Source organism: Podarcis raffonei, chromosome 6, assembly GCF_027172205.1.
Source record: "Podarcis raffonei isolate rPodRaf1 chromosome 6, rPodRaf1.pri, whole genome shotgun sequence".
Lineage (NCBI taxonomy): Eukaryota > Metazoa > Chordata > Lepidosauria > Squamata > Lacertidae > Podarcis > Podarcis raffonei.
The window spans coordinates 54,121,402-54,144,322 of NC_070607.1; the positions used below are offsets into that span (position 1 = coordinate 54,121,402).

The window sequence follows — 22,921 nt, forward strand, 5'->3', positions numbered from 1 at the left end:
GTTCTATTGAGGTTTTTTTGTGCTCCTGTGCCTTTGATTAAAATGCTGTATACACTTGCCTATGAGTAAGCCCCATTGAACTGGGCAGACTTACTTCTGAGTAGAACTTTAGAGAACTGCGCTGTGAAAATCTCTTTGATGATGTGGACACGGTGCCAGGAGAACTAACCTGAGCCACTCCCGTTCGGCACACTTCAGCCATGCCTTCCGTGACTCAACTTTTGCTAATTGTTTCCTATGCATGCGAGAGCCATGGATTCTCAAGCATGTCTTTGTGGTGTGTTGGCTGCCTGGTGTCCTGTTCCAAAGGGAAAAGGTGATGAGTCAGGGAAAGGGCAGGGCAACTCTTGGCCTGTGAAACAGGATGCCAGGGCCAAAGCACCGGGTTTCTTTCCTAAAACCATCCCTTCTCTTAGTCCTTGTCCATTCCAACAACCCCACTTTCTCTATAAGTATAGAGGCTCATTTCCCTTCTCAACGATTTCTCTTCTGACTTGCCTTGCCACCACACTCTGGCATAAGAATCCTCCTAAACACACCATTTGGGATGGAATTCATATGCTCCAGCTGCCCCTATGCAGCAGGGACAGCCATCAGGGCCGCCTCTACCATTAAGCAGAGTGAGGAAGCCGCTTCAGGTGGCAGATTCTGGTGTACGTGGGTTGTTGGTGGCAGCATCTCTCTCAGCTGCTCCTTCTGCTCTCAGGGACAGAGCTATGTGTGCCCCCCCCGGTGTTCCCTAAGCTAGTGTGTTCTTTCTTCCTTTTGAAACAATTTATTTATCAATACATTACACAAACATACAGAAATGAATACAAACATATTAAAAATACAAAAAGTATGATTTTTAAAAAGGAAGTAGGAGTGGAGGACGGGTATAGAGAAAACTCGTAAGAACAGTATTTAAAACCAGTCGTTCTAGAAAAACCGTTACGAAATTCATCCCCATTCTTCCGTCTCCATATTAAAGAGAAGGCTACATTTCAGGGGGAAGGCAGCCCACAACAAACAAATGAGGAAAGCAAAACCAGAACCTGAATTCTTTTGAGACGCAGACTTTTGACCTGTTGCTCAAGCAATGGCACACATTCCAAGCTGCCTATGCGTTTTGCAGCATTATATAATGGTCATGGGTTGAAAATATCCTCCAGCTATTTGCAAGTTTAAACAGAGTAATTGGCAGCTTGTGTCAGTTTTACTGTGGCTATTAAATTGCTTGTTGCTCTTCCACCACCATTTTATCTAATCTTTTAATCCTTGCCCTTTTGTTTCCAGGAGTATCCTGTACAAGGCAACACTATAGATATAATTGTATGTGGTAGTGATAATGTTTCCTCTATTTGAGATGGAAAGGGGTACAGTTATGCCATTGTCAGAAGTATTGGCTTTTAAACATTCGTGCATTTGTTTATTTCAAAATATATCTCCCCTGCATTTCTATGCAAAGCCCATCGGAAATGGTTTATAGCAATAGAAGAACTATATCATTTAAATACAAAATAATAAAACCCATCCTATTCGTTAGGTTTGACTGGCTCATGGTTTTCTGTGTATATATGCATGTGTGCTTTGATATTTGTGCTTCTGGAAGTGAAAAATCCCCCTTTGCTCTGCTGTCACTTGTCCTTGTCTTGTTTCCTTTGCCACAGCTCAGAATGGAAACACACAGGAAAACAAAACAGAAATACACTGTATTTGGGGTAGAATGTTTTCAGATCTGCATTCACACATTTCTTTTCTGGGGCTTCTGCATCTTGCCACATTGGCTATGCAGTGGGTTTTTGAAGCATATTCATATTCTCATATTCTCACAAGGATATGCAACAAACCTAGCATGAATCCTCAGGTGTTTACACTTTGCCATCCTGGGATTCAGCAAATTTGACCCTGAATTCAATGCCAGCAGGGCATGTGCCACTTCAGGGCTGTTTCTCCTCTTGACGTCATTGGAGTTCAACAGGAGCAGCTTCAGGTTACTGCAAGGAAACCACTGCAAGTAATAACATCGACTGGTGCAAACACTCAGAAAAATCTCTCTCTCTTGAAAACTGCTGGAGGTGACACACCTTTGGTGCAGAGTTCTAGCTTTCAGGAAAATTCACTCTCAATGGATTTCAGAAGGCTGATCTGTTAACTGCTCAGTGAAGGCGGTGAAGGTCCTGTGTGAGTGCCTGGAGGCGGTTGGAGGATGGATGGCGGCTAACAGATTGAGGTTGAATCCTGACAAGACAGAAGTACTGTTTTTGGGGGACAGGGAGCGGGTTGGTGTGGGGGATTCCCTGGTCCTGGTCTTGAATGGGGTAACTGTGCCCCTGAAGGACCAGGTGCGCAGCCTGGGAGTCATTTTGGACTCACAGCTGTCCATGAAGGCGCAGGTTAACTCTGTGTCCAGGGCAGCTGTCTACCAGCTCCACCTGGTACGCAGGCTAAGACCCTACCTGCCCGCGAACTGTCTCGCCAGAGTGGTGCATGCTCTAGTTATCTCACGCTTGGACTACTGCAACGCGCTCTACGTGGGGCTACCTTTGAAGGTGACCCGGAAACTGCAATTAATCCAGAATGCGGCAGCTAGACTGGTGACTGGGAGTGGCCGCCAGGACCACATAACACCGGTTCTGAGAGATCTGCATTGGCTCCCAGTACGTTTCCGAGCACGATTCAAAGTGTTGGTGCTGACCTTTAAAGCCCTAAACGGCCTCGGTCCTGTATACCTGAAGGAGCGTCTCCACCCCCATCGTTCAGCCCGGACACTGAGATCCAGCGCCGAGGGCCTTCTGGCGGTTCCCTCATTGCGAGAAGTGAGGCTACAGGGAACCAGACAGAGGGCCTTCTCGGTAGTGGCGCCCGCCCTGTGGAACGCCCTCCCATCAGATGTCAAAGAGATAAATAATTACCTGACATTCAGAAGACATCTTAAGGCAGCCCTGTTCAGGGAAGTTTTTAATATGTAATGCTGTATTGTTTTTAACACTGATTGGGAGCCGCCCAGAGTGGCTGGGGAAACTCAGCCAGATGGGCGGGGTATAAATAATAAATTATTATTATTATTATTATTATTATTAACTGCTCAGACAGTGGTTCAGCACTTTTGATATTCTGTGATATAATTATTTACAGCCCAAGATTAAAAATGCTATCATCAGCTGCTGGCTTTTGGCACATGTTATCACATCCTTGTGGGTCTTTGAGCTTTTTTGGTCCTAGGACTGTGTAGGGACTTACTGGGCAATTTCTAGAAATAGAACTCCCCCATTTCAGGTTCAGTTTTTGAGACAAAAACACATGGGCCTATATTCAACAAAACAGTTGTATCAGCAATGAGTCTGGCTAGTGCAATGTGGCTTCCCCTCATCTTCTCTCCCCATGTGCCCATGCACACCCCCAATCAACCCCAGAGGGGTTGCTAGAACAGCACATGGGAGCAGGAGAGCAAAAAATGGTTGTACTGGCAGAACAATAATAATAATGTGAAATTGAATTCCTCCCATGGTTTTGTCAAAAAAGAAGAGACAATATGTTCGCCAAGCAGCAGACATAGCTCTAGTGGTGACCTGCACCAGACTACTTATGAAACCTCCAAATTAAACTAAACTAAATTGAATGAAGCATATAATTCTGAGGCATGGATTTCTTTCCTGCCCCGGTTTGGACCATGGCATTTCGCTGACTGTATTCCTCTGATCCGCCTTAAGTCTCTTATGTGGATTGGCCTTCAAAGATTACTGATGATATTTCACTTCATAGTGAAACTGCCCTGATATTCCTTTTTAAACACCGCCCCCCCTTGGACCCATGCAAATGTCACTTAGGCTTTCCAATGTGCCTCTGTTTGATTGCAAATGACAAACATCCATGCAAATGGAGATTTACTGAATCTGTACGTTTCTAGAGAAGCAGACTTCTTAAATGGCATTTGCACACCTCTTCGGAAACAGGTTTTAAGCTGCACATGTTCAAAAAATCATGTTGGCGGCAGCCCTTAGAATCCAGCTAAAATCACATAGTTCAGCTATGAAGTGTCTGGACTTGGCTGGGCCAACAGAAATGTCTGATCACAGCTTGGCAGTTCCTGCTCCCCGCCCCTTTCCATGCTTTCCCCTGAGGCTCTTTTAGCAAGGCAGATCCCCATGTTTGGACACGTTAGGGGGGAAAAAACGAAGGCGTTCAAATCTTGTACTTTGTCAGAGAGATGACAATAAATGCTTTAAGATTTATTTTATTTTTTAAACACACTGTGGGTGGCTGGCTGGGTGTAACAGACAACATAATTGCACATAATCCCCACGCATTGAGGACACAGCAGCAGGACAGCTGATTCCATTCATATCCTCTGGTCAGAAGCAGCTCGGTGTCCAGCAGGATCAGCAGGAAGCAGAGTCATTCCAGTAATGGATTCACACCTCTGCTCTAACTCTGGTGTTCAGTCCTCAGGGAGACTTCCAGCTAAGTCACCGAACTGCTGGTGCAGTTTAACCTTGACATGACTCACTTGCAAGCACATGCATATTCCTTTGGTGATAATGGCAGAGGCAAGGAGTGGGGGGGACCCTGCACTAAATGATGTGGGATGCATTGTCTACATTGACTGCCTGTGGCTCACCAGGGTTTGAGTTGGGTTCTCTACCAGTCCTACCCGGAGATGCCAGGGATTGAACCAGAGACCTGCACACAGAGCAGATGCTCTACCACTCAGCTACATCCATTCCTTTTGCTGTATCCCTGGTGATGCCAGTGCATTGCTGTACCCTCAAGCTCCATTTATTCTCTGGGTTAACCCTTCTTTATTTAAGTGATGGTCTTTGGTTGAGGGTGCAGGGCTGATTTCCAGGTAGGAATTTTGAAACTTTTTGATGCAGCCCTTACTCTTGTCTGGCCTTCCTCAGAAGTCAAAGCGACAATAGCAACGATATATGGGCTCCCAACTTGTTACCTGGAGAAGAAAATGTATGAAAAACAAGAAATTGTACCATTAATCTCCAGCACAGGCAATTGATGACCATTGGGGCACATAGTTCTTGTACTGAGAGACAGTAAGGACCCACAGCCCCTTCACACACTTGTTCAGTACATGAGAGGTTGCTTTGTGTGAAGCTCCCTCTAGTTTTCTATGTACAAGCATTTGTGTGTGAGGTGGGTCTGTGAATATGGAAATCTGGACATTTGTCCATCTATGAGCACCTACCAGCAGTAGAACAGTACAGACCAGGCAGAGGTTGACCACTCAGTCTGCTGTTTGTGAGAAGCTGGTCCTAATTCATGAGGAGGAGACAGGACCTGCTGAAGTGGGGTGTTTCCAATATGATGCTCTCTAGATGCTATTGGATTGCAACTCCCAGCATTCATGATGGTTAGCCATGCTGTGTGGGGACAATGAGAGTTGAGAGTCCAGCAAAACTGGGGGAGGGGGAAAGGGGGTCACCACATGCATTAACCCTGTGCTAAGGAATTCCCCTGGCATGGGAGGTGAGGTGTCCTTGGTGTGGGACTTGCCAATAGCAGAAGCAGCCGTGTGGGATGAGACAACCAAAAAATGGCTTCCTTCCAGAACTGGTGAGAATAATGTTTTGCGCCTGCTTATTCATCGCTCTCTGATGAATAACTGACAGCAGGTTTGCCAGCAACTTGGGACGGGATCCAAGAATGGAAATTATTTTCTTCTAGTGTCTGAAGTTTCTGTGGTGCTATTTTAGGAGCAATTAAGAGCCATCAAGGACTTTGGTTCCATCCACCTGGGACTGTCTTTCTAACAAACAATTGAAATCACTGCTAGGCCAATTTGCAAAGCAATTTTCACGTTTTGCCAGGGTGGGGCAAAAATATCACTCAAGGATTGGATTAATCTTAAAGCAGGGGAATTTAAAGAACTTTCTAGGGTAGATCTACCTTTAAATACAAGGTTGCTAGTTCCCCCTTTTAAAAAATGGTCACAATGCAACTCTTCCCCCTGCCCCCAATGGCCCTGAGAATGGCACTCACACATTGCAAGGCTGATTTTAATCCTTTATTTTGATAATGCATTTTGTGCAGGGTCAAATGTGAAGAAGAATTGTTTTTACCGCTTAATAGAACTTTTCCATCCTTGCATAAAAGCTGTACATGCCATTACATTTGCAGGAATTGCTATTGCTTCCTAAAAGATGTATGAGAATCTCTTTTCCTAGCGTTTGAGAGCTACAGGAGAGATGGTGATAATGAAAAACGTCCCTCTTTTTCTAGCATCTAAAAGCTGTAGAAGGATTTGCATTATCACATAGCTCTTAGACACTAGCACTGACACAAGGGAAGGTGGACTCCCACAGCTACGAGTCTTGCCTTTTCCAGACTTTTCAGATATGTAATATTTACATCGTATTTAACCTGAAAGTTAACATTAGTAGAAAGAGAATAATTTGGTGAGCAGCAGCTCTTAATAATCGGTGGTGAGCGTTAGAAGAATGTAATGCTTTCAGGCTTCCCACAGGCAATTGGTTGGCCACTGTGAGAACAGGATGTGCTAGATGGGCCATGGCCTGATCTAACAGGCTCATCTTATGTTCTTATGAATTGTGGTTTTAGCATGCTAACGCTTGCTAACTGTTATGTACTGAAGTTCTCACCCTGGGCCAGCAGGGGGATACTGTAGATAGTTTTCACTCAGGTCCACATATGCAAATAAGGGATTGAAAGTGACGTTCAGTGATTGGATAGTTACAGAAAATGGTTACTGTTGCATTCTAGTGGAGCTCTATATAAGCAGGCTGGCTGAACCCTTCAGTTCAGTTCTGTTCTGTTCTGGCCTGTGAATAAACAACAGCTGTTTGAAGAATCGCTGTGTCGTGTGATATGTTCACCCACAACTTAACACTAACTTCTTCTCGTTACAGATTGCCTCTTTAGAGTATGTCCCATGAACCGCTACTCCGCCCAGAAACAATACTGGAAAGCCAAACAAACCAAACAGGACAAGGACAAAATAGCCGATGTGGTACTGCTGCAGAAACTTCAGGTATGACAAGCTCCAAAAAATGTATTAACCACATTTCTTTCTGATCTGGCAAGGCTGGAGGACCTTTCCATTGCTTCCTGCTTGAGACCTTGCTGTATTGTCTACCCTCAGCATCACCCTTGCTGGGCAGGAAGTGCAGTGGTGGCTGCTGCCCCCTGGAATTGGTAAGATGGAAGGCAGGGAGACTAACAGTAGGGGGAGCCAGAGCCAATGAAAGACAGAGCAAATTCAAGAGGGGACCCTCTTGGTTTTTCTGCCACCCTCAGAAGCTCAGCGGTAAGGGATTCTCTGTGGCAAAGCCCAAGATATGGAATTCCTTCCCCGCAGAGGTTCATTTAGCAACTTTCATCATATCTTGGTCTCTCTCTCTCTCTTTGTGTGTGTGTGTATATATGTGTGTGTATATGTGTGTGTGTGTGTGTGTGTGTGTGTATACATATATGAGATATACTCTATTCTTGTGATAGTAAATTGTTTTTAATCTTGTATTTTTAAATTGCTATAACCCACCCTGGGAAGAAAATAATAATAATAATAATAATAATAATAATAATAATAATAATAATAATAATAATAATAGTAATAATAATAATAGTAGCAATCCTCCAAATTTATCTTCACTGCTTTATGGCATAAAAACTTTCTTTAAAAAAGAAAGAAAGCTGAGATTCTCAGGATGCTGAATTCTGTGCTCAGAACGATTCTTGCATGTGTGCATTGTGCAGCTGGGAAATGCACACTGGCTTGACTATAGAAGGGCTTGTATTTGCACTGCCTTATTTTACCCCCCCCCCGTATAATGAGACCCAGCTGTTCTTCTGGTTCCCTGGATCACATCCAGTGCCTCCCCCCCCCCCGCGCACCTTGTGTAATGAGAGTCTAAGAGTGATTCACACCATCAACAATTGTGGTTAGCCTACATGGAGACAAATGAGTAAATTAATATTTGAAATATAATGGAAGTAGATTTTCTGTGCAAGGAGAGGCATAGGTTGGCTCCATTGTTCCTCACCTCTCCCAGCTGAGGCATTTATGTAACGCATTGATATGCTGCCGCTCAGCCACAATTTCTGAGGAGTGTCCCCAGCAAAACAATAAATAAAAAGAGCAAAGCAAAAATGCAAGTCCAACACCCAAACAAAATAACCCACAACAGAAAAAAAGATTTAAAACAGAGGCAGAAAAACCAGCCCCAACATTCCTGATTCTTCAAAAGTGCTTGTGTGTTTTGAGGCTACAATGCAGCCTTGTTGCAGACAACTTTTAAAAAATGAGGCCTGTTTTCATTTTTCAAGGACATCCTTTGCCCCCCCTCCCCCACTGACCAGGTTAGGCTTATAACTGTATTTCAGTCAGAGGAAATGATTTTCTAAAATAGAAACAGAAAAAACGGAAATCCAGTCTCACTTTTTTTTTTTTAAGAACAATCTGAATTTTGCTGGGGCAATTCTCCCAAATATTTGAAGTTGAATGGCACCATCAGAGCCAGCCTTGCAGCAAAGTTTGCACGTGTGTACTCAGTATCAAGTCTCAGTGAGTTCAGTACACAAATCCCTTTAAACTGTGTGTTGGTTGCAGTCTAAATTCATTTTGGTGGCTTTGGTGAAATAGTAACCCATCTTTAAGCATCCTGATTGACTGTTATGCTCCATTAGGGTGACCAGAAGCAATTCCTGGCCTCCTTCCCATGTTGAGCCTAGGTGAGACCCTGCGTTCTGAGCCCTTGTTATCTGATGTTCAGGCAGGAACAGCAACATCCTTTAGAGCTTCCCCCTTCTGATTTTGGGCCTTTCATATGGAACACCTTAGCTGACCAACTCCCTTCTAAGCCTTAGAAGACTGGTTTTTTGTTTTAAATTATTATTTATGAAGGCTCTTTGAATTGTTTGGCTGGTGCGGTTGGTGGGATAGAGATAGAGGCTGCTTTTATTCAGTCCTTGGCTATTTCCTGATCCCTGCTGGTTATGCCATTGTTTGCTAATTTATTTATTTTGGAAAATATTTATATCCTGCTCTCTGTCCAACCATTTCAAGGCGAGGTATACAACAATTACTAAAACAACAAATACAGCTACAAGTCAGGAGCAGATAAAATACTAAAGTAACAAATAATCTTAACATGCAATACCAGTCATTGCAAAATTAAGACGAGAGATTAACAAACAATTAAATGACACTGTAATTTTTTATTGTGGGCACAGGCTTTTCAGTGGGTGAGGTTTTTTAGAAATAACATTGATTCATATTAAAAGTAAATAAATGCACAAAATCCTCCTCCTTTACCATGTGGTTTGCAGGCTTCCACATGGGAAGATCTGTTCCCATGTGGTCTGCGGGTTCCCCTATGCACTGTGCTTGCTCAGTTCAAGCTCCACTCCTGGCCTATCCCCTTCTGAAAATGGGATCCCTTACCTGCTTACTTTTTGATTTGCAATTCCTTGCCATGAAGGTTATTCCTCCAGCTGTGCTCTGTCTAAGAACCAGTAAAGTTATTTAAGGTGGGTCCACCACTTATGCATAATTTACTTACATGATCGTAACCTTAGGTGCATGCCTAATGATTGCTTGATTGAATGAATGAATGAATGGAGAGTGGGGAAACTGTGCCACTGAAAGAGCTTTTTAAGTCCTCTGCTTTGCTGACCCAACTCTGGGAAGGGCTCTCAAGGGCTCTAGGAACCATGGCAAAGCAGAGTTCCCATATGTCCAACCCTTGGAGCTGATGTAAAAGGACACCATACTTATGGTAACAAAATCTGCCAGGTTGAGGAACCAGGTCACACTCCCCCCACCTTGCTTCCAACAAAGGTAATCAAGCAGGGAAACCAAAGCTGTTCCAAACTGTGTACACATTTTAAGCTTAAAATGCAGCTAAGGTCATTCTTATTCTCAATTTGGATTGAAGCTAGCTCGGGGAGAAACCTCATCAAAACACAGTAATTCCTAAGAAACAACAGGGCAGATCTAGATTGAAGCTAACATTGTACGTACACCACTTTCCAGACTGCATTGGATGCAGAGTAAAATTCAGACACAAATTCAATCTGGACACAGAATTCAGGCTGGAAGCCAGATTGAAATGGAACTGAAAATAGCTCTGTTGGTTCAAAAATATAATTGTGTCTTTTTAAAAGCTCTACCCTAGGCAGATGCTAAGGGCTGGCTTCCAATAATGCTAGCCAGGGGCTCCTGTTGTTTTTTTGTTTGGAGTGGAGATGGGTGGATGGGCTCGATTTGCACCTGTGCTGTGGCACTTCATTGTTCCTGGCAAGCCATAGTTTGTTTTAACTCTGGCTTCTGCTACATGCAAACTAGGCTGTACTATACTTTCTCCAGTCATGGTTTGGAGAAAGAAGCTGCAGGTCACTGAGTTCTCTCTGCAAACAGTGGAAATAATCTGTCACATTTTTAGTTTAGTTTAGACTACAAGACGTGCTTCCAAATATTTTTTTACAGCTGTTAAGGCTAAAAACTTGCATTCAAAAAGCAAGCAAACTAAAAAGAATGGAGATGCCTCTTTCTCCTCTCTCCTCTCCTCTTTCGTTAGGTTTCCCCTTTCCTTGTCTTTTCTTCTTTCTTCCTTTGTTCTATTTTAGACCAAGTAGCTGGTTTATATTAGTATATTATAAAAAGATACTTTGTAATTGTTATGTATTTTTGTATATCTCCGAATAAGTATCCACAAATAATTTTTTTTTTAAAAAAGCAAGCAAGCAAGCAGTGTCACAAAACTGAATTTTGCATCTAGTATCTAATTCTACCCTTATGTGGATTTGGGAATATGCACAGCCCTGAATGCAGACCATTGTGCCAGTTTAAACTTTATGGGCTACAGGAAGAGCAAGGACTTCACTGAAGCACAGAGAGAATTTCAAATGGTGCCTTCATTTGCTGCTGTTTCTGATTTCTTCCTAGGATCAGAAGGTTCAACCAGGCACACTTTTCTTTGCCTTGCGTACCTAGATCCGTTTCACTATCTGCTCCATCCCATACTTCCTGTACTCTGACCCAGCCCAGGAGCCTCAGGGGTTATTTGCTTATTTTTCTTTCAGTTCCTTTTGCTGCCGGTATTTCTCCTGAGCAGCAGGCTTGTCCCAAACTGTGCGTGCTCTGCTTTCCTCCCCTTTGCTACCAGACTGGAAACCGAGTCAAATATTAATCCTGTGTTTTGGAGAGATTAGGGTTTAATTAAATAAAAAGTGCAGCAGCGTTTCTGAGGGCTTTGGATTGCCAGTGAAGCATCCGAGAAGAGCCAGCCTCTGCCAAGGTGGATTTGTGGTCAGGGCACCACCTAGTTGGAAGATGGTTTTATTCCATGGCTTGAAGTGGTTGACTCATGGCTAATGGCTGTTCTCTTGCACCGCACAAGCAATTCTCTTTCCTGCAGGGCAACCTCAGAAATCCACCCTCACCGCTCCTTTATTAGATACTCATCTGACCAGCAATGTCCTTACAGTTATATCCCCAATCATCCTGAAGTGAACTGAGAAGTAGCAAAGAGCTTAACAGGCTGAAGGGAAGTTTCCTTGAACATTTCCCCTGAACTGATTTCATTTCAACAGTTCAGTTGTATGCAAAGTGGCAGGAACCTAGCACATGGGATGAAGAGTGCAGTTGTTATGGACATCAGAGCTGGTGTGAAGGGTTGACATGGACGTGCATCTGCCAGAGGCCTACATCCCAGTGGGGGTCCCACTGACAAGAGCCCCCTGGTCCTGCTCTTCCTCTTCATCACTGCAGGCTGCCTGCTTGTTCACCTGCCTCTTGCTCTGGCCTCTTGCTCTGACTCTTCGATTTGAAGTATTCCCTTCCTTTTTTTGTCATTCCTGGTTTGGATTCATTCTGCTATGGTCTGTGTTTCCGTACAGCATGCTGCACAGATGGAGCAGAAGCAGAACGAAACCGAGAATAAGAAGGTGCATGGGGACGTGGTGAAGTATGGAAGCGTTATACAGGTAGGGAAGGTTGTCTTTCTCCTCCACTTCTGAGCACTGGAAAAGGTGAAGGAAAGGCAACCCAAAGCTGTTGGGAGTGGGGTGGACAGAGCAACTTGCCTACGAGGAAAAGAAAGGTTTAGAGAAAAACGGTGATTGAGGAGGGATGTGGAAAAGCATGTATGGTGTGGGGAAATGTGGACAGAGAGAGGTTTTTCTCTCAGTCTCATAATACTAGAACCTGGGGCTACCCAAGGAAGTTGAATCTTGGGAGACTCAGGAAAGAAAAGAAAAAAGAATTTCCTCACATTGCATAGTGAAATGATGGCATTCAATTCCACAATATGTGGTTATGACCATCAATTTAGAAAGCTTGGGAAGGAGATTAGATTACTTCCTAGAGGGTAAGGCTGGTTATGAGGCGGCATGCCCTGAATACTATTTTATTTATTGGTGAACAACAGTGAGAGAGAGCAATTTCTCTCATCTCCTGCGTTTGGACTTCCCATTGGTTGCCTACTGTGGGGAAGCAGAATTGGACTGGCCTGATTCAGCAGGACTCTTATATTTCTGATCCTACATTTTTGTTCCGAGTTCCCTGGGAAGAGCGATTGATTGTTAAGCCAGTCTGGGAATTGTAGCTCTGGGAGGGGTGTAGGGGTCTCCTATCAACTCTCAGCATCCTTAATGAACTACAGCTCCCAGAATTATTGGGTAGGGGGGAGCCATGATGGGTTAAAGTGTTATCATAGTCCTTTTAACATATGTTGTGAGTGTGGCCTAAGTTTTTCTCAAGCACTCTGTGTAACTGAGTACCGCACAAGGTTCCAGGTAGGAACTGTTCTGCTTCATGTTTGGTTTTCCAGCTTCTCCACATGAAGAGTAATAAATACCTGACTGTTAACAAGCGCCTCCCTGCCTTATTGGAGAAGAATGCCATGAGGGTGACGCTCGATGCCACAGGCAATGAAGGCTCCTGGCTCTTCATTCAACCCTTCTGGAAACTGAGGAGCAATGGAGATAACGTGAGTGTGTTATCGGGAGGCAGAAAATAATATGTGACTCTTCCCAGTAATACTGCTATAAGCTTTAGGCTATGTGGTGCCCCCCCCCAGCTGTGGCTGGACTACAACTCCCATCATCCCTAACCATGGCCATGATTTCTGGGGTTCATGGGAGTTGGTAGTCCAACAACATCTAGAGGTCACCTTGTTTGCTATCCCTGCTGTAAGCTATAGATCTCCAAAGGCTTTACAAGCTGAGATGGTTATAGGATAGGTGCCACTACTAAGGAGGAGAAATCTCTGAGAGGGGCAGCAACTTGACTTGAAACGTGCAAGGAATTTGGCGACTGAGCTCCCAGGGTGGATTCTCAGCCCCAGACCTAATTTCCCGGAAAGATATTTGCACATTTTCTGTCCTGAAATTTATTAAAGGAGAGATTGATTTGGGGGTACTGTGTCATGGAAAGGAGTACATAATCGGGCCAAGTTCCCAGATGCTTCTTTATTACTCCGTGGTTGCAGTGTCAAATGATGATTTATTGTGTGCGTCGCAACAGCTGCAGACTGAGTTTTCATATCAGCTCGCACAAAGTGCTTTTTGATAGAGGCGGTTCACATTGTTGCAAGTAATTGAATGGTAAGGTATCAACTTAAGAGCTAATGGGTGATATGCATGCATATGCGAATCAGCTCCCCGCCCCCGCCATTGGAAATGTATTTGCAATTTAAACAGATAACTAAAGATTTGGCAGGAAATGTGGGGTTTGTTGGCTGCAATCTTACACTTAGTTACCTGGAAGTAAGCCTCATTGTGCTCCTTGGGACTTATCTTTGAGTAGACATGTATAGACTTGTGCTGCCAGTTCCTCAATTGCCACATTTTATTCATGTTCACTAGAGATATTTTAGGGGACCTTCCATACTTCAGGCCAACACTCACTAACCCTGAGGTTCTCAGACTGTGGTCCACAGACTACCAGTGGTCTGCTTCATTCAGGTTGTCCATGGTGTGTCTGAAGAACACTTACATGTTGAAGTCTACAGCATTCCAATTGTAAGACAGTAACCTACATACAATATAAGACATCAAAGAAGTGCTAAAAATACAATTAAAAATCCTACAGCATCTAGCCCAGCGCATTATAGTTGCTACAGCAGGCAGGCAAGAAAGAATCATTAAGTGATCTGCCAAGGTCCTCAGCAACATTTAAGTGGTCCGGGAGGGGGGAGGCTTTGGAACTGCTGTCCTGACTATTATGACATCCTTCCTCAGGTAGTTGTTGGAGACAAAGTGATTCTGAATCCTGTGAACGCTGGGCAGCCACTACATGCCAGCAACTATGAACTCGCTGATAACCCAGGATGCAAAGAGGTACCAGGAATTGAGAGAAGGGAAGTGGTGTGAATATGGGGTGTTAATGATAGTGGCCTGAGCTAGATTGCTATTTTAGATCTCCCCCCCTTACAGGAATTAATTTGGGGCTAGTCGTGTGTAACGGGTGTGGGTGGTGCTGTGGTCTAAACCACTGAGCCTCTTGGGCTTGCCCATTAGAAGGTTGGCGGTTTGAATCCCCATGATGGAGTGAGCTCCCGTTGCTCTGTCCCAGTTCCTGCCAACCTAGCAGTTCAAAAGCATGTCAGTGCAAGTAGATAAATAGGTACTGCTGTGGCAGGAAGGTAAATGGCATTTCTGTGCACTCTGGTTTCCGTCACGGTGTTTCATTGCACCAGAAGCAGTTTAGTCATGCTGGCCACATGATCTGGAAAGCTGTTTGTGGACAAACGTCGGCTTCCTCAGCCTGAAAGTGAGATGAGTGCTGCAACCCCCTAGTCGTCTTTGATTGGACTTAACCGTCCAGGGGTCTTTTACCTTTTACCTTAGTCGTGTGTAGCATGTGGATCTTCTAATGGCTCATTGTTTTCCTAGGTGAATTCTGTCAATTGCAACACCAGCTGGAAGATCAACTTGTTTATGCAGTTCCGGGACCACATGGAGGAAGTGCTTAAAGGGGTAAGAATGAGTATGTGTCCGTCAGCCTTGAGTCGCTCTGCTGAGGACATCTGCTGAGTTTAGTTTGGCTTTCAAAGAACCTTGCTTTAGTGTTTGCTACATAGGTGGCGGGGCTCCTGGTTTAAAACAAAATATGGTTTGTCACTAAACAAGCTAATTTCAAACCATAGGCCATGAAGCTGTTTGGTTTAACTTATCATTGTTTTGAACCAGGAACCCTGGTTTGCACGTAATGGTAACTGGAAATTGTTTGAAAGGGAAACTCAGCTTGGCAGAAGTATTCCTCCTAGTCTTGTGGGAAGAGGAGAAGGAAGGAAGGGGGAAGTGTTCAAGCTTGATGTTTTACTTGTCCTTGTTGAAGCTCATCCACAGAGCTCCAAACCATGCTTTAGTGTTACTTGCGGAGTGTACTGTTATTCCCTTGCGTTGCGGTTTCCCTAGACAGCAAGGAACTATTTTTGCATATCTTTTTTGTATTTGACTGACAGGGGGACGTGGTCAGGTTGTTCCATGCAGAGCAGGAGAAATTTCTCACCTGTGATGAATACAAAGCCAAGCTGCATGTATTTCTTCGAACTACCTTGCGGCAATCGGCCACATCAGCCACAAGCTCTAATGCACTCTGGGAAGTTGAGGTGAGTGCCAGGCCTATTTGCAGGTTTTTGCTTGCAAAAAGTTCGCTTTCCCTTTCCTTATATTGTTTATTTAATCTGAATGCATTATTACCTTAGCTTACATGGCAGGTCTATGTGTTTTGGTGTCCCAATTTTGTGTCTCCCTGATCAACAACAGGAATGTCCTTGGGAGACAGCATTGCATTCTGGGTTGTTTTAAATAGTGACAATGAGGGATTAATTGTGCTCACACGGGCTTAGCCTTGGCATTTACTTTCAAAGCTTTAGACCAACCTTGGAACAAAGAATTTTTAGAAATTAAGCACTGGGATAATGCGAAATTTCTCAAGTTTTGAATTATTAGCTAAAATAAAGTGGTCTAAAGATTCCTATTGGATTACTCTGCACACCAGGAGATGGCACACAACTCCTACTGAAGCCTTCGGGGAGCTAGAGAGACCAGATCTCCTTGCTATTGATGCCTCTTTGGTGACAAAGAATAGCCTCATCACAAGAGCCAAAGCAAGGCTAGAAAAGAAGAGTGTATTCTGAGTAAATGTATAGCAATAGTGTCATCAGATAACGCTTTGTTATTACTCATTGTCAGAGTTTGCCTAACATTTTAAAAGCATCTCAAAGAAGAGAAAGGCTCTTGCTTCGCTTTTCAGCAAAATAAATCTGAAGGTGTTACCAAATGTTGATGTGTCCTTTGTTTAAATCTATAAATTCCATGACCAGAGCCAATCACAAGGAGGGCTTCTGTGCAGCATTGGTGACTAATGCTTTAGTCAAGTGGCATGGACAGCTCAGGTAGCCAGGTGGCCTTGAAGAGCCAGAGGATTGAAGCATTCCTGTGCTTTGGCCAGCACTTGCAAGAAGGCAAGTATCAGACCTGCGACTTACAACACACTGATTTTGCTTTCCAGGTGGTCCATCATGATCCCTGCCGTGGTGGAGCTGGGCACTGGAATGGCTTATACCGCTTCAAGCACCTTGCCACGGGGAACTATTTGGCAGCAGAGGTGAGAGGAACTGAGTAGACTCTAGCAGGTTCTGTGTAGGCTCTAGTAGGTTGTGGTTAGGGTTCCCTTCACTAATCAGCACTACGTTAAAGCTGAACTTCAAGCTAAAACTTGGGAATATGTTAGGATGAGTCATCTTACTGGCTCCATTTAGGGCGAACTCTAGAGCCATGCCTTTTGATGTAGTATCAGTTTGACCTTTCCTCTTTCTTTAGCAAAGTGTCACAAACCCTAAAGCATTATAACATTCCAGAAATGCAGGCTGCATCACTATCTCTTCTGCACATCTTCCCGCCCCTGCAGGCTAAGTTTGACTGGTGGGTAAGGACTCTCACCTGTCAATTACCTGGTGTCCACAATGCTGCCCGGTGACCTGTACTTGCTCCCCTGTTATCCAGGCCTAATTGCCATGCCAGATCCAGGCTCATGCCACACCTGCCTACCTCACCCCCATCTTTTGCCCTGGTTGATGTGAGTGTAGGGTTGCCGACATGGTGATTGTTCTGCCACTTCATAAAACAGTGTTGTACAGTGGTACCTCGGGTTAAGTACTTAATTCGTTCCAGAGGTCCGTTCTTAACCTGAAACTGTTCTTAACCTGAAGCACCACTTTAGCTAATGGGGCCTCCTGCTGCCGCTGTTCTCATCCTGAAGCAAAGTTCTTAACCCGAGGTACTATTTCTGGGTTAGCGGAGTCTGTAACCTGAAGCGTATGTAACCTGAAGCGTATGTAACCTGAAGCGTATGTAACCTGAGGTACCACTGTACTGGGTGGGGAGTTAGCATTGCACCCAAATTCTGCAGAGTGTACTTCATATTTTCAAGATCACAAACTAGGCAGGTTTTAGTTTGTGCTTTCATATAAGCACATACAAACTGAACTAGGTACTCCCGTCATCTGACTATGCCGTACTTCTTAAGTGAATGCATTCTTAACAGTATATGTTCCATATAAGTGACATCCTATGGAGAATACCCCAGGGCTCTCCTGCACTCTCTATAGAGGGGCCTACCATTTTTCTTATGCTGGACCGAGACTATCCAGACTCTTCTCTGATGCTGTTTACACGAACAGCCATTCAGAAGTAGGAGTGTGTGACTGTACTCCAAAGCGGGGTCCACATTCCTATTTCCTCCTTGCTCAAATTCCTCTGGCAGTTATGGTGCATTGTGAGGTTTGCTGTGCTGAAGCCACTCTTTATATGAAAACAGCTTAAGGGGAGCTGTCTTCTTTGAACTGATCTTGCCTTCACTGTTCTAAATGGTTCTTGGGTGACTCTAGGCCGCTCTCATAGCTCTTTCTTGCTTACAGTGATGGACCAGGGCCATCAACAATATTGTTGCTGGTCTCTGCTGCTCATGCCAGGCACTTCCCAGCAACTCAAGCCTACTGGTACAGCCTCTTCTGTTATGAAGCCTTTCATCACTTTATAGCCGTTTCCCTTTCTCGGCTTGATTAGTGGCTACAGAGGAAGGATTCTCTTTGTTTGTTCACTTTGAGCCAATATCTGCTTTCCCTTTTAGTGGATTATGCTCAGTGTTTAGTAGCTCCAAAAAATGTGGCCTGGCAGGTTGCAGCTCACTCAAACATCTCTCGTCCAAATCCTGTTTCTTGTGCCTTTGGAGAGTATGGTGATCTGGCCAAAGCAGCTGAAGCAGCTGCACAGGTGTCTGAATGTGTAGCATTATAAACTGTGTTATTCAACCTCTGGACTTTTAGTGTCATATCACGGATAAAAAAATATATGCTGATATTTTTATTTCTTCAACTTTCCAGGAAAACCCCAGTTACAAAGGAGACACAGGAGAACCAAAGTCCACGGTAAGTTGTCTGTTGCGTTTGGCTTGCTTGTGATAGTTTGCTTAGCCAGGCATAGGCAAACTCGGCCCTCCAGATGTTTTGGGGCTACAACTCCCATCACCCCTAGCTAACAGGACCAGTGGTCAGGGATGATGGGAGTTGTAGTCCCAAAACATCTGGAGGGCTGAGTTTGCCTATGCCTGGGCTTAGCAGTATGTAGGAGGCAACATTTTAGATTGGGCTTTTAAAAAGTTCACTTTCCTTTTTAAAACTATATTAAAAAAATAAATAAATTGTCCAGTAGCACGTTAGAGACCAACTAAGTTTGTTCTTGGTATGAGCTTTTGTGTGCATGCACACTTCTTCAGATACACAGTGTGCATGCACAGGAAAGTTCACAACAAGAACAAACTTAGTTGGTCTCTAACGTGCTACTGGACAATTTTTAAATATTTTTTTAATATATTCAGACCCAACACGGCTACCTACCTGAATCTTTTTAAAACTTACATTCATAAAGTCATTAATTTATTTTTATCAATTTATTTATTACCCACTCTTCACCCTGAGGCCCTGGGGTTGGTGGGTTACAGCATTAAAAACAATACTGAAAACAAAACCATGGGGAGCGTGAAACATTCCTCTTAGTAATAGTTTTCACAGCACTCTCACCTCAGTGCCTCTAACTGGCTACCCAGGTTATGACATTATCAATGAAATTTCTGTGCCAGTGTATGCCACAATGAATTGGCCTGGACAGGTGCCAGTCATTAAGATTTTTTTCTCTCCCACCCTCCTCTCCTCTCCCTCTCCTCTGGCTTAAATTGCTTTAGAATTTTGTATCCCAAACTCATGGCCAGCAGCTGTGGAATACTAAAACTCGATTTTGTTTGCTTTATTCTTTCATTTTAGTCTTTTAGGTTGTGTGTGTGTATTGAAGGGGCATGTAAAAATGGCGGAATTTTAAAATTAGGACTAAATAATCAACAGTTCACTGAAATTACAAGAAAAACCACAACACAGAGAACAAAATAACAATAACAAAAACAAAAATGACTAAATAAATTTTCATACCTGGACTGGCTTGCTGTAGGTTGGTGCCCTGGAACTCCCTGAAGATCCCATAGCAAGTTCATGACCATTTTTGGTGCATGAACGTTGGTGGTTTTTGCTCACACATAAATGAAAAAAAAAATGCCTTATTTTGGAACAGGCTGGAACAAGTCGCTCCAGTCGGAGATACACAGGGGAAAAGATCAAATATCGACTGGTGGCTGTGCCTCACGGCAATGACATTGCTTCCCTTTTTGAACTGGATCCCACCACACTGCAGAAGACCGACTCTTTTGTCCCACGGTAAGTTGCTTTATCCAGGACATCCAAAGAATCCAAGCCAGAATGGAGATATAGAACATAATCCAGAGAGAAAGGCATTGCTGTGTGCAAGCAGGAGGCATAAAAAAAGAAAGGTTAAGAAGGTCCCTGCTGGATGAGACCAAAGGCCCAGCTAATTCAGCATCTTGTTCTCATAGGGGCCAACTCAATGCCTATGGAAAGTTCACAAGCATGACTTAAATGCAGCAGAATTCTTCCCACTTGTAATTCCCAGCAATTGGTATTAAGAGGCATACAGCCTTAGTTGAGGTAGAACATCACTCCTGCAGGTAGTCATTGAGAGAGCTTTATCACCATGAATTTGTCTCATTCTCTTTGAAAACCATCCAGGTTGGTGACCATCAATCTACATCTTGTGGGAGCGAATTCCATAGTTCATCTATAGGCTGTGTACTTTCTTTTGTCTGTCCTGAAACTTCTGAGTTTTTGCATTATGAGAGAGGGAGGAAAATGTTTCTCTATCCACTTTCTCTACATCGGGCATAATCTTACACACCAGGCAGAACAGGAGTGGAGCAGGCAGAGAATGCACACAACAGAGTAAATGCAAGTATGAAATAGGATTCAGAAGTGATGAGGCCCATGGTCTGGCCACAGCCCAGGAAGCTGTTTTTAGTGGCCTACCACTGATTTCCAAAATGGGGCATAGCACCATTGTTGTAAAGTTGTAGAGAAGCTCAAGAAAGTGGAAGAAGGGCACCTTTGTGTTTCCTCTCTGAAACCTAACAATGATCCTGTGCCAGAAGGAAAAAGCAATGCTTTTCAAAGGGGAGGAAGGACACATGGTTTTTGGAGGGCTTTCCTCCCCATTACAGAGTTGGGGTCAGAGGCTCTTCTCGTAGCCCAGGGTGTGATGGAGAGCAAAATGGATGCAAGTGTTCAAAAGGGTGTCAGTCCAATGAGTGCAGTTCAGAGAGGAACTGTAATCCCATTGAAATCAATGGAATTTACGGCTTTAACTGCTTCGGTCTCATTTAAGTCAGTATTTATATACTACTATATCATTAAAAATATCAAAGCAGTTTGCAATAATATCTATTTATAATAAAAACAGATGCAAATTGTAAAACAAAGAACATCAACTAATAATCATGGAAAGATGTATTAAGTTAAAAGCCTGGCAGAATAGAAAACATCTCAGCAGGTATTTAAAAGTTGAAATAGAAGGAGGATAATTTCTTCTTCATTCTTACCTTCTTGTGGTTTCAGGAACTCCTATGTCCGACTCCGTCATCTCTGCACCAACACTTGGATCCAAAGTACCAATGTACCCATTGATGTGGATGAAGAACGACCCATTCGCCTTATGGTAAGTTTATTTCTGGGCCGGTGGCTAATTCTGCTATTAACAGAGAACTGGTCCTTGGTGAAGGGAGTGCCAGCTTGCGACAGGAACCAATCTGGCATTTCCAGCAGCCCTGTTAGTATCAGGAAGGTGGCCCTGTGGCTTGTCCCACCACAAAGGCTGCTACTGCTTCTGACTGCTAGAAGCCTGTATGGGCAGTTCCACAGTTCTGTTTCTTGTAAGCTATCTTGGAAGCATCCAATACTGATTGCAGCTAAGAGACAGAGTTATGAGCTAGATGGATCGGTTGGTCATATTATTGTGGCTGTATAACGTCATGCTTGATTTTATTTATTAAGACATTTCTTTTTTGCCTCTCTCTAAAAAAAATTGGACATGCAAGGCAGCTCACAATACAAGGAATACAATGAAATATATATACATATAAAAATACAGTGGCACACGCAACTATAAGAATCAGAAGAATAAAAATGATTTAAAAACCAACCTACCCATGAGCAGAATCATCAGCTAACCCCTCCCCCCGCTCACAAAAAAAGAGTCCAGAACTTATGTCTCTCACCCAAATCAGACACTCACTTAATCCAGGCACTTTTTGATCTGGCACTGAAAAGAAAGGCTGGGGTGGGTGGCATGTACCTCTTGGACCAACATATTCTAGGACAGGCATGGCCAAACTTGGCCCTCCAGCTGTTTTGGGACTCCAACTCCCATCATCCCTAGCTAACAGGACCAGCGGTCAGGGATGATGGGAATTGTAGTCCCAAAACAGCTGGAGGTCCAAGTTTGGCCATGCCTGTTCTAGGAGGTGTAAATTGCCAAGAAGCACAGACTTGCTTATTTGGGGGACAAAGCAAACTTTGCTATTGGATGACCAGGTTCTCTTTTTCAGCTTGGCACATGCCCCACCAAGGAGGACAAAGAGGCATTTGCCATTGTCTCTGTGCCAGTGTCAGAAATCCGTGATCTGGACTTTGCCAATGATGCCAGCTACATGTTAGCCAATGTAGTGGAGAAGATGAATGAAGGATTTCTCAGCCAGAATGACCGGAGGTAAAAATACCCCAAGTATTTTGATTCACTGTGTATGGGAAGGCAATGGTGGAATGGGATTCATTGACAGATGCAATCAACATGTGTAGTTTTAGGTCCATCAACTTGAAGAACCAATAGCAGGTTGCATTTTGCAGGGAAACAAGTTTCATGTCCACGAGGTAGCCTGAGCATTTTATTTTGATTTGTATAATTTGTCTTGGACACATAACTTGATGTTTTTTGCTGCAGAATTTGAAAATGTTTGGATGTAGAATTTGGTGTAGCTTTGAATTGTAAGGAAACAACGCAAATTATTAAGTCCGTAGTTCACATCTATGTTGATTTGGTTTCTTGTTAACTTCATATGTGGGGTGTGTATGTATGGTGTTAATGACCCTGGTATGAGGGAGTGGGGGGTCATTCATTGATGATGCTCACTATAACTTGTTTGGCAGGTTTGTGATCCAACTGCTGGAAGACCTGGTTTTCTTTGTCAGTGATGTGCCCAACAATGGGCAGAATGTTTTGGATATCGTTGTTACCAAGCCCAATCGGGAGAGGCAGAAGCTCATGAGGGAGCAGAACATTCTGAAACAGGTGATTGGGTCTAGAGAGAAAGACTTAAGATGGAGACAATATCATTGCAGTATTAAGTGGAATGTTTTTACTACTTCTCCAGCCACAATTCTTTTCTGAGGCTACAAGGGAGTAAAGCACCTTACTTCTGAGTAAACATGTACAGACACGACCTGCACGTTATAGGTCTTTCTCCAACATTGGAGTATGTGGTTATCCTGGAATTTGTTATTATTCC

The 22,921-nt window shown here is 43.7% G+C and overlaps 1 protein-coding gene across 2 annotated transcripts in view; it reads left to right on the plus strand.

Moving 5' to 3' along the window:
* The window catches only part of ITPR3 (inositol 1,4,5-trisphosphate receptor type 3), a 102,091-nt gene that overhangs the window by 33,593 nt on the left and 45,577 nt on the right, over positions 1-22,921 (plus strand). For both annotated transcript variants that reach the window (XM_053393007.1, XM_053393008.1), the window contains exons 3-14: positions 6,864-6,985; positions 11,854-11,940; positions 12,786-12,944; positions 14,197-14,295; positions 14,851-14,934; positions 15,423-15,569; positions 16,475-16,570; positions 18,348-18,392; positions 19,585-19,727; positions 20,976-21,075; positions 21,965-22,125; positions 22,563-22,704. In XM_053393007.1, coding sequence (XP_053248982.1) covers positions 6,864-6,985; positions 11,854-11,940; positions 12,786-12,944; positions 14,197-14,295; positions 14,851-14,934; positions 15,423-15,569; positions 16,475-16,570; positions 18,348-18,392; positions 19,585-19,727; positions 20,976-21,075; positions 21,965-22,125; positions 22,563-22,704 — 1,385 coding nt within the window. The remainder of the gene's footprint in view (positions 1-6,863; positions 6,986-11,853; positions 11,941-12,785; positions 12,945-14,196; positions 14,296-14,850; positions 14,935-15,422; positions 15,570-16,474; positions 16,571-18,347; positions 18,393-19,584; positions 19,728-20,975; positions 21,076-21,964; positions 22,126-22,562; positions 22,705-22,921) is intronic.